This window comes from Arachis duranensis, chromosome 1, assembly GCF_000817695.3.
Source record: "Arachis duranensis cultivar V14167 chromosome 1, aradu.V14167.gnm2.J7QH, whole genome shotgun sequence".
NCBI lineage: Eukaryota > Viridiplantae > Streptophyta > Magnoliopsida > Fabales > Fabaceae > Arachis > Arachis duranensis.
Window position 1 is genome coordinate 7,759,884 of NC_029772.3, and position 11,410 is coordinate 7,771,293.

Consider the following 11,410-nt stretch of genomic DNA (forward strand, 5'->3'; position numbering starts at 1 on the left):
CTACTCTGCCGCGACAAGCCCGCCATATCTTTAAAATTTTACTTTGTAACCCACCCACCTTGATGTGGGTGAATTGAACAAAGGAATTGGTTAGGAAAATGTGAGTTTAGCATAGCAACATGAATAAAGATAGTTAATGGGTTATTTATATGTTTTTAGGGTGTAACGGTTTTCTCGTAGCCGAAAATGTATATGAATCTATATGTAGTAAATTATGGTTGTTGGAGGGTAAAAAAAGAGACATATGTGTAAGAGGTTTGACGTTTATAGACTTTATATAGTTTGGTCTAGTTGGTTGATGCATGTATTTTGGCAAAATATTTATTATAATAAATTGAATTAGGTTGAATGAACATAATTTGAAGAAGCAATAATCCATTAATAAATAAAGCGAGTGTGAAAAGTTGCATTTAACCTGGAAATAACAATAGTGGTTTGTGAATTTAACAACTTTATCAACGTAGGACTAGAACATAAAGAAAATAAAAAATGAAATCAATACAACTAAAATCTAATATAAACGGAGTGAGACTGTTATATCCTTTTATGCACTATGAGTTGGCCATTGTTAAACCATACATATCCCTTGAACCACCGGCGTGGATGGCAAGGAGTGAATGAGTGAGTGGAGGGATAGAACATAAGGGTGGCAATAGGTAGGGTAAGGTAGAATTTGGATCCAATTCTAAACCTACTTGCGGGTTGAGAATATCTCAACTTTAATTCTTTCTGTTCTTAACCTGTGAGTACTTGACTCTACCTATGGATTATAAAAAAGATGAAATATTATTACATAACTTGATAATCATTTAAAATAGAATTGATTTTTACGTAAAAAAAATATTAAATTATTAATTAATAATCTTCTCTTAGTGACTAAGAATCTTTTGCATATTTAGTAAGAGATATTGGTTTAATATCTATTTGAAACATATTTTTATATAAGTATATAATATATATATATATAAGGTGCGAGTTGGTCAAATAGGTTGAGACTCAACCCACACCCTATCTAATCCGTACGAAAATCCAACCCACACTCCTACCCTATTCGTTACGGATTGGATTGACAACCCTATTCAATCGAATTGAGTATCCGCGAGTAGGGTGCATATTATCACCCCTACTAGAAAATGAGTCGCTAAAAAGTTGAGATTTGAGAAGAGTGACAAAATCACGAAGGTTAGGGTTAGGGTTTAAAGAAAACATTATAAACAACGAGAGAGGCAGAGCCTCATAGTAGGCAAGGGACAATGCACCCTAAATTTTATATTAATACTAAGAAAACAAATAAAAAAATTATTTTATTTAATATTTATTAATTATCTTTTGTATCCCAAATATTAATATAAATTTTGATGGTTTCTTATAAATTATCCATAAATTTAGTTTAATTTTCTCTAAAATGTACTCATATATAAACTATAAAGCAGCAAATCTTTCAGTCCATTTCCATTTTCTATTTTTTATTTTCTGTTTTTTCTTTTTTGAATTTAGGTCAAAATGAAAAAAAAAAGGACTGTTTATACAATTTTTTCGTAAGTCATGTGATAAACATGTTTCTATGTTCACTTTTCTGTGAGACCTATTTTGTTATTATTATTATTATTATTTTTGGTACATAAGATAGACATGCTTCTTATGTGACCTACAAGGGAAAATAAAATAAAATCAAAACAAACAAAATTAAATATCTTCAAATCCAAAATAAGCTTCATAACTTATTTGTAAATTCTCCAAATTCTTACCTTCTCGTCTAATTCTAATCACTATTCTCAACTTAGAGATAAAAATGAAACAAGAACAAACTTCAAACCATATAGTTTCATTATTCCTCGTAGTGTTCTTAACCATGATCATAAATTGTTATTCTTGGGTTGGTGTGAATTGGGGAACCATAACAACACACCAACTTCCACCTAACAAGGTGGTTAAGATGCTTAAGGAAAATGGTTTCAAAAAATTGAAGCTTTTTGATTCTGATGAGTTGATTATGGATGCTCTTAGAGGGAGTGATATAGAGGTCATGATTGCAATACCAAATATCATGTTGGAAAAGATGAGTTCTAGTTCTGAGGCAGATTCTTGGGTGTTTGAGAATGTAACTAATTACATGCACAATGGTGGAGGTGGTGGTGGTGTTGTGAATATCAAGTTGAGTTGTCATGTTCCATGTTTCATGTTCCTTGTTCATTGTTCATGTTCATGTTGTGTTTTTGCTTTTTTCCTCCTACAAAAAAGTTGGTTGAAATTTTCGAACAAAGAAAAACAAATTAAGAATATGAAAATGTTTCTTGATGTGAAAAGAAACCTTAATGATAAGTTCCATATGATTTGTGCGAATAATGTTATTTAAAGGGTATGTTTGAATTGTTGTTCATTTTGCAGGTATATTGCTGTGGGAAATGAGCCTTTTCTTAAAGCATATAACGGAAGATACCTAAACAAAACTCTGCCAGCTCTCATGAACATACAAAGATCACTCATCAAAGCTGGTTTTGGATTAGAGATCAAAGTCACAGTTCCATTCAATGCTGACATATACTATTCACCTGACTCAAATCCATTGCCATCAGGTGGTGAATTCAGGCCAGAGGCCAAAGAATTCACCATTGACATAATCCAATTCTTGTACTCAAACAATGCTCCTTTCACAGTTAACATCTACCCTTTCTTGAGCCTCTATTATGGCAATGATCATTTCCCTATTGACTATGCATTCTTTGAAGAAAACAACAACAAGAAGCACTCTCTTAGGGATGGAAACTTAGTTTACAGCAATGTGTTTGATGCAAATCTTGATACCCTTTTGTGGGCCCTACACAAGGAAGGTTACCCTGACATGGATATCATAGTTGGTGAAGTTGGTTGGCCAACAGATGGTGACAAAAATGGAAATGTCAATAATGCCAAGAAGTTCAACCAAGGCCTAATTCAACATGCTCTAAGTGGAACTGGAACTCCAAAGAGAAAAGGTATGATGATTGATATGTACCTATTTAGCCTCATTGATGAGAATTCCAAGAGTGTTGCACCAGGGAATTTTGAGAGGCATTGGGGGATTTTTGAGTTTGATGGGAAGCCAAAGTATGAACTAGACTTAGAAGGGCAAAATAGGGAAAAGGGTCTTGTCCCTGTGGAAGGTGTAAGGTATATGGAGAAAAAATGGTGTGTTTTGGATCCTTATGCTTCTAATTTAGACTATTTAGCTGTTAGCATTGACTATGCTTGTAGCTTATCTGATTGCACTTCTTTGGGGTATGGTTGTAGTTGTGGTGAGTTAACTCTAGAAGGTAATGCATCTTATGCATTTAATATGTATTATCAAGTGAATGATCAAAGGGAATGGGATTGTGATTTCAATGGCTTGGCTGTGATTACACATGAGGATCCTTCACAAAATGGATGCCAGTTCCCTGTGATGATAGCTCATGGTGGCTCTTCTTTGATGTTGCATGGGGGTATTATGGACATTTTCAAGAAAAGCATTAGAATTTATGTTATTTTTGTGGTTTTGCTACAATTGACACACTTAGAAGATTTTCTGTGTTGAAATTGAGAACTAGATTAATATGTAACTTTTGTCATAAATCTATTTCAGGAAATTGTCTCCTTGTTTTTTTCTTCATACAATCTTATTTAACAGTTTACACAAACTCACTTTTGGAAGAATAATAAAAAGAAAAGTAAAAATAAATATTACTTTTCTTATAACATCAGAAAAAATAAATAACTGCAGCCTAAAAAGAACTCAACTGCAAAGAGGTTATCTTTTTTAGGTTAGATTACTTCATTATTCCTTATAATTTCGTCAAAATTTTTTAATTAAGTCTCTACACCAGTTTTAAATTTGTAACATTTACTATTAAAATGAATCTAATCATAATTTTTAAACTATTGCAAGGACTCATTTGAAAACTTTTAAAATTAGAGGATCTAATTACAATTTTTTTCAAAACTATATGGACTAACAGAGGAATTTACTTTTTTTTTATTAACACTAACCATCAATACAGTATTCATTGAAGGGCTAATAGACAAGTGCAACTTAACGTTAACAACAATTACAGAAGACAAAATGTGCTTGAATGAAGATCATAAATTGAATCATGATGTTAATACATAAGAATTCATGAAAAAAGTAACAACTTACCTATAGAAGAAAATGACTCAAGGGATTCCATCTGTAAGAACTACTGAACAATTGGATAGAATATACCTTTGAATGTTGCTTCTTTGTTAAGGCAAGAATATAACACCCAAGATGGTTAATTATGGAGTTTGAACATTTGAGTCCTTGGACTTATACTCTTCAGAAGACGGCCGGTTCTCCGAGTCAGATTGCCGGACCTCTTCTATCATTCTCATCACTTCATCCATGTTCGGCCGCATATCCGGCATCTTTGCTACACAGGTCATGGCTATTTGCAGCATTTGCACCATTTCTTCTTCAATGTTTTGGTACCTCATTAGCTCCACGTCGAAAACCTCGGCAGTCCATTCTTCCCTAACAACAGATTGGACCCACCTAGGCAGATCAACCATGTCCTCGCGTCCGGGAGACTGAAGTGGCGCTTTCCCCGTAAGCATCTCTAGCAGTAGGACACCAAAGCTGTACACATCTGATTTATGAGAGTGCTTTCTGGTCTCAACTACCTCGGGTGCACGGTAACCTACAGCTCTAGAAGGTGTTACAGGCACATTCATAAGAGGGGCTAGGCCGAAATCAGAAATGCAGCCGTCTTTATCATGGTTGATTAGCACATTTGAGGACTTAATGTTTCCATGTGCAAATTTCGGACCACCAACAGAATGAAGGTGAGCTAGTCCTCTGGCTGTTCCGAGAGCGATTTTAAGACGTGTGTCCCAATCTAATGGAGTTCTTCCACCTGCCCTGTTGCCTGTAATCAAAATTTAAACCAATCTAATGATGACAATGACATTTCCAACTAAATGTAATGAAAGAAGACAAGTTTAGATTTTGAAATTCTGGTTGAAACTATGTGAAAGAAATTCATACCGTGCAAGAGGGAGGATAAGTTGCCACTAGGGACATAATCATAAACCAGAAGCTTCTCATCTTTCGAATAATAATAAGCGCGAAGAGGCACCACATTTTGGTGTTGTCCAACCCTTCCAATGATCTCCATCTGCTGCTCAAAGTCCTTCTTACCAACCACAACTTCCTTCAACCTTTTCACCACAACTGTGGTCGACTCCTCTAGTATAGCCTTGTATGCAGTTCCATAGCTACCCTTTCCCAAAACTTCGGCCGAAGCTCTTAGCAAATCCTCAAGATCAAAATTGTAAGAGCTTCCCTCGAAGAAAACCAGCTTGTTCTTCTCGGGTTCTTGCACTCCACTACCAAACTGTTCTTTCGGCTTCTCACTCCTACCTCCAATAGAACCCTTCCCTTTAACTGCACTAGGAGCTTCTTCCTCATCTTTCTTCTTTACACAGCAAAGGACAATAACAAGAGCTACAAGAGAAAGCAGCACGCCTCCTCCAACCGCAATTGCAATGATAGCTACTTTACTCAGTTTATTCTTTGAGCTTCCAATAGATGGCCGTGGAGCCGGTGTCACAGCTGGTGGAGCTGCTGGTGGAACCCCGGAGCATGGCTTTAAAGGTGGTCCACATAAGAGAATGTTTCCTTCAAAAGAGGAGTTGGGAAAAATCTGAAGAGCCGAAGGGATAGAACCATTCAAATGGTTGTAGCTTAAATTCAAGTTCCTGAGACTAGTAGCATTTAGATTAGGTATCTCTCCAGATAATGAGTTGTTCTTGAGATTCAAACTAGTTAATTCTGTCAAATTTTGCAGTGTCTTTGGAATGCCTCCGGTGAAGGCATTATATGATAAATCGAGTACATTGAGTTTAGGTGACAATGAGGAAGGTATGTCACCGGAAAGGTTGTTATGCTGCAGATAAAGATACTCGAGAGACGGAAGAGACGCAATGTCAGCAGGCAGATTTCCACCAAGTAGGTTGGACCGAAGGCTAATGATTTTTACAGCATCAAGCTTGCCAAGTGTGTTGGTCGGAATTGCGCCGACTAGTCCAACTCCGGGGAGCCGGACATAGATAACACGAGTTCCATTTTGATTGCAAGTTATGCCTACCCAAGATGTACAAACTGAGGATGCAGGATTCCACTGAAGATTTCGACGGTGAGGAATGGCATTGGCGAAATCAAGAAGAGCTTGCTTGTCTGAGCTCAGATCAGCAGCAATAGTAGTCAGAGGAAAAAGAAAAACTATGATGAACAAGAAAGGAGTCACTGATCTACAAATGAAGTTCATGGAGAGTTGCTTGCTGTCTGGACAACTGAATTCAGAGTAAACGTTTCCAAACTTCATAGTTTCCTGGTTAACATTATGGTAAACCGAAGTTAGCATCTAACAACACACAGAATTAAACAATATATACAAAGCCTAGCTTGTAGAATTAACTGAAAACATTTCAGAAGATAATAGTTGAAACAGAATCATTCCCAGAAAACAATATATATTGTTCAATGAAGAAGGACAAAAACATTGAAATCATTTGTGAATAAAGTTCAGGCAGAAAAGCAAAGGAACCAACGATTGGTGTATCAAAAAACACCCTTCTTCTCTCAATTTTGCAAGACATAAGATACAAGACAACACAAAGAAGAATTTCAAAAAGTCAAATTTCCAAAAATAAAGATACTAAAAACAAAAAGAATTTGCTATATTGTATAGGCTTTTAGATAAAGAGGAAAGTGACACAGAGGTGAAGGAAAAGGATATCACTCAAATGTAGAATTAAGCCATAAAAGTAAGCTCTTTTAAGCTTTGTGGTAACTTAATAAACTCTTTTTTCCCCCCTTACTAAGTTTGATTCAATGGAACTAGCATTTGTGCAGTTCATGCTCAGACACATCTACTTTTCCTGCCAACTTTCAACCAACACAAGCTTCAACAACTAATTTACATATTCCTTGAAAAACAAATCTTTCTCCAAGAGGATCTTTCAGATCCTTAAAAAACAAAAAAAAAAAAGAAAAAGAAAAAGTTGTCACTAACACATCAAATCAGCACAAAAAGATATACTCAGAAAATGCTTTAAAACACATTGCAAGCCACAATGTGGAGCATTAATGAAAACCACTCTAAGAAAACCAGATCTGCAAGCAAAATTGAGAGCACCATTTTGATACTAAAAACCCAAAAAAAGTGAGATTTTTGAGTGAGTAATTACCTTAAAGGAACCAAAGTGGCAACAGAAGAAGAACTCATGAGAACTTCTAGAAGCAGGGTTCTCACTATAACAGTTGAAACAACATATCAAACAGCTTGTGTGCATAAACAAAGATCAGCTAGTTGATGGGGTTGTGAGAAGAGTTACTTCAGCTTCAGATTCTCAAAAGTCAACAGTACTAGCTAGCTAGTTTGCTATAGCATGCAAAATATGAGGAACTTGGTTTCATTGGAAAAAGAGCATAGAACTATAGAAATTAAAAAACCTCCCATGAAGCAAAGGGAATTTGGCTTAAACTAAGGAGCATTTTAAGCTAGAGAGAATAATAATAGCAACTACAAGAACAGAAGCTTCATAATGAATTCAACAAAACAAAAATTCAGGAAAGTGACTTCATTATTTATTTCATTTTATTTTATTTTTTGTATACACAGGGAGAATAAGTTTGTTTTGTTTGGTAAGCATAAATATATAAATAGAAGTCTTATTTATTTTTGTTTTTAATATTTATAATAAGAAATATTAACTAAATAACTCTTAACTTTTTATTTAATATATTTTAAATCAATAATTTAAATTAAATTTAGTTGTAGGTTTAAAAGAAAAAAAAATTACACAGCAAAACATATAAGTAACAAAATATAAATTGTGGAATGAAATAGGAAATAAAATATAAATAATTTTATGTTTGCATGGATTAATAAATATCCCAATATAAACGAATCATAAACTAATTTTTTAATAGTTGTTTAATTAGTGTAATACATCAAAATAGATAGTTGAACTTGAAGTGACATACAAAAATATGGAATGGTTTGCTGCGAAAAATTCAACAGTAGATAATCACGTATTATTGTGTTAAAGAAAAAAATGCATATTGTAAAAACTAAAAAGCAAAAAAAAAAAATATCAATTTTCGCAAGACAAAAAAAATATTTTTTCCTAACCTGCGAAAATTCTAGGTTCATATTCTTAAAATTAAGAGTAATATCCTAAATTCATACTCTAAGAATTTTTAGTTACATAATTTAGTTCTCAACAAATTTTAATTATTAAATTAATTTCTAATTTTTTATATTTTGTTATTAATCAAAATTTTTAATATTATTTAATAAAAAAATCTCTAAAATTTGTTAATTTTGTGTATTAATCTACTTATATAGATGAATAATCTGATTTAAAAATTAATTTGTCTAATGAAATAAAAGTTTGAAAACTAATTTAGTGATTAAAATTTGTTGAGAACTAAAATTAATTTGCATGACTTACTTAAAAAAAATTCACTTTTTTGAAAATCATATATAAAATTTTCAGTCATAAATGTACTAATAATTAACAAAATTAAAAGAAAAAAGAAAAATAGAATTATTAAATACTTACTTACTAACAAATGTGTTGGTAACTATTGGATCAATGTAAAATGCAGAGACAGACACACTAATCTCAACCATCAAATGTGTCTTTCTCTATCTTGGCCTGACCTACCACACACACCCAAAGAGAGAAAGAGAAATATTAAGTACTTTTTTTTAAATATTTTAATCATTTCCATTGGTGACAGAAAGTGAAAGGTTTGAAACTTTGTTGATAGAAGTCAGAAGGCATGCACATGTACTATAATTATGTGTTAGAAATATCCTTAAACATCTAATACCAAAAGTTGTGTTATTATTACCTGTCAGTCAATACTCAATTTAATGTTACAACAAGAATTAGCAAATAGCAATAAATAAATAAATAAATAAAACTTATTTTAACAACTAATTGTTGTGCATTCATTGATTTTTACAATGTTTTTAGTTAAATAACATTTATATTTATAACATTTTTGAAAGAATGATTAATTGAATTGATGCATGTAAGTACCTATGGTCAATAAAATTAAATAGAGTAAAATCTTTTTTCCACTTCTATTTTTTTTAATTTAGTCAATTTGCATCTTAATAATTAAAAAATGATAATCTATCTTTTATTATTTTATTTTATTAGACGCATAAGTTTTCTTTGAGAATTTTTCATAAAAAATGACAAAAAGTATTTCCATGTGACGTAATTTAATTTTATCTCACTTGGTCTTTATAGATGATAATTATTTATTTGAGATTGTGTAACTTCTATATAATTATCAAAATAATATCCAATTAAATGGTTATTATGCGTCTACCATATTGTTTTGATAAATGTATAGACAATAAATAATCTCAATCAAATAAGCATCATTTGTGCAGGACAAGTGGATGACAGATGATACAAGTTAATGTTGCACTTAAATATTTTTCATCTTTTTTATCGGAAATTCTCCTAAAAAGACTCACGTATCTAACAAAAAAAAAAATTTGTCATTTTTTAATCATTAAAATATGAGTTGTCTAAATTTAAAAAAAAAAACCGAAAAGGGGTTTACTGTGAGATAATTAAAAAAAAATTTCTTTTCTCTTCTTGTGTGTATTATTTATCCCTATATTCATATAAATATTATTTATTAGCTTCCCATTGATGAATCCTATTGGAGAAACAGAAAAAAGAAAATGTTGTCACCTAATTAATCACATGCATGGAGTGACCAATACATTTTTAATTGAACCTTGCCTCTCCTTTGCTTGCATGGCACACTTGGATACTTTTTTCATTACTATGTTCATGTTGTGATTATGAAAGTTATTTTCATTTTAAGTCAATTATTATGTAAAGATGTAAATTTATATAAAAAAACTATAAAAATTATTATTTGATAGTATTAGTGATACTGTTAACACTATATGTGTAACTATTTTTAACTAAAAAAGCACAATTCGTATAAAATAAATCTTTATAATAATGTGCCCCTTGATTTTAATATGTGCTTCTTGAGTAACATTTCACAGTTCTCCATCATCATCATGATGTTTTAAGGAAGAAAAACGAAAAACATATGATGATATATGCTTATTAGAAATGAGATTCACACATGATCAAATAATGTGAAAAATTTATATCTGAAAATCCCTACTCTTTTTAGTTACACTTTGGACTTTCAAATTGTAGTATTGTTAGGAAAAACAAATTAAACAACAATGTTACTTGTCAATTTTTTTTTCTTTTTTTCCTTCTGATAATTGGTTTTATATTTCATTTTATTAAAAAATATTATTTATTTTGGATATAAAATTTGGAATTAGTTGTTTTCATCAGTTTAATAAGAAATTTTTATCAAACCCATTAACCCAAGATCATGGATAACTAATTTTTTCTTAAATAAGTTGCCGCTGCTATGTATAATTGAAAAATAATGACGTTTATATAAAAGGTTTTTGGTAATATCAATTAGATTTTAAGAATTATGGTGATATTATTTGTTTTAGCAATTAAATAATTTTTTTTTAAACAAATTTGTAGTTGACTCTATATATAGCATTGCACGATTGGCTATAACGCTTTATGACCTTTTTCTTTTTCTGTCCTTTGTCGGCATATATTGATTGAGAACACTAAATAAATAAAATATATGTCAAATAGAATATATTTCGTTGAAATTCGAATTCCCCATCAAACAATAGTCTCCTATGTCCCCCCTAAAAATAAATAAATAAATAAATCCAAAGAAGACGGAAAGAAAAAATAAATTTATAAATTTTGTTCTATAATTTGTCCTTTTGCTGTAGTGAACGGAATAAATTGATTTTTTTTTATATATTACATACAAACAAATATCACCAATAATTACTTCTATAGATTACGTAATATGTACTATTAAACTATTTTATGAGAAAATTATATTATATTTAACAGGTATATCATATATGAAATCAAGCACTGGACACTTAAAACACAAATTTTTTAGTTAGTTTGATAACTATTATTTATTTATTAATTTAGTCAAATATTATTTTTGCTCCGTATTATTTACTGCTGCCCAGTAAAGTATATAGTTCATCTAAAGAAATTTTGTTTTTCCTAAATATTAAGTCATTTAAAAAATATTTTATTTTTTTCTAATTGAATTTTATTAGGCAGTCACTACAAGAAAAAGGCCTATGAATATTTAACAGTTTTTTTTTTAACATATGTAGTTACTGTTCATAGAATGGATATAAAATATAATTATTTATTTGTTAAAAGATTTAATGTATTGGTCAACTGTTAGCCAAAAATTAGTAGTATAGTCCTCTCAAATATTTGTTAATTTTAAGGGTTTATAAGAAAAAGT

At 31.2% G+C, this 11,410-nt stretch overlaps 3 protein-coding genes across 4 annotated transcripts in view; 1 reads left to right on the forward strand and 2 right to left on the reverse strand.

The window, feature by feature from the left end:
• The window catches only part of LOC110278138 (uncharacterized), a 549-nt gene extending 523 nt beyond the window's left edge, over positions 1–26 (reverse strand). Inside the window, exon 1 of the mRNA XM_021136321.2 lies at positions 16–26. Within this exon, the coding sequence (XP_020991980.2) occupies positions 16–26 (11 nt within the window). The remainder of the gene's footprint in view (positions 1–15) is intronic.
• Positions 27–1,833: 1,807 nt separating this feature from the next.
• Positions 1,834–3,553, forward strand: LOC107474938 (glucan endo-1,3-beta-glucosidase 8). The gene is made up of 2 exons (XM_052261372.1): positions 1,834–2,154; positions 2,389–3,553. Exons 1-2 carry the CDS (start codon positions 1,853–1,855, stop codon positions 3,551–3,553), a joined length of 1,467 nt encoding a protein of 488 aa, XP_052117332.1. The 5' UTR covers positions 1,834–1,852.
• A 410-nt stretch (positions 3,554–3,963) lies between these two features.
• LOC107474114 (probable inactive receptor kinase At5g58300) lies at positions 3,964–7,576 on the reverse strand. Of its 2 annotated transcripts, none has more exons than XM_016093707.3 (3): positions 7,225–7,576; positions 5,021–6,365; positions 3,964–4,901 (listed from the first exon to the last, which is right to left on the reverse strand). In XM_016093707.3, the coding sequence occupies exons 1-3, from the start codon at positions 7,327–7,329 to the stop codon at positions 4,273–4,275; spliced, it is 2,079 nt and encodes a 692-aa protein (XP_015949193.1). In that variant the 5' UTR covers positions 7,330–7,576; the 3' UTR covers positions 3,964–4,272. The 2 variants fall into 2 exon arrangements, with proteins under 2 accessions (XP_015949193.1, XP_052108347.1); XM_052252387.1 differs by lacking the exon at positions 7,225–7,576 and adding an exon at positions 6,856–6,928.
• Positions 7,577–11,410: the final 3,834 nt, after the last annotated feature.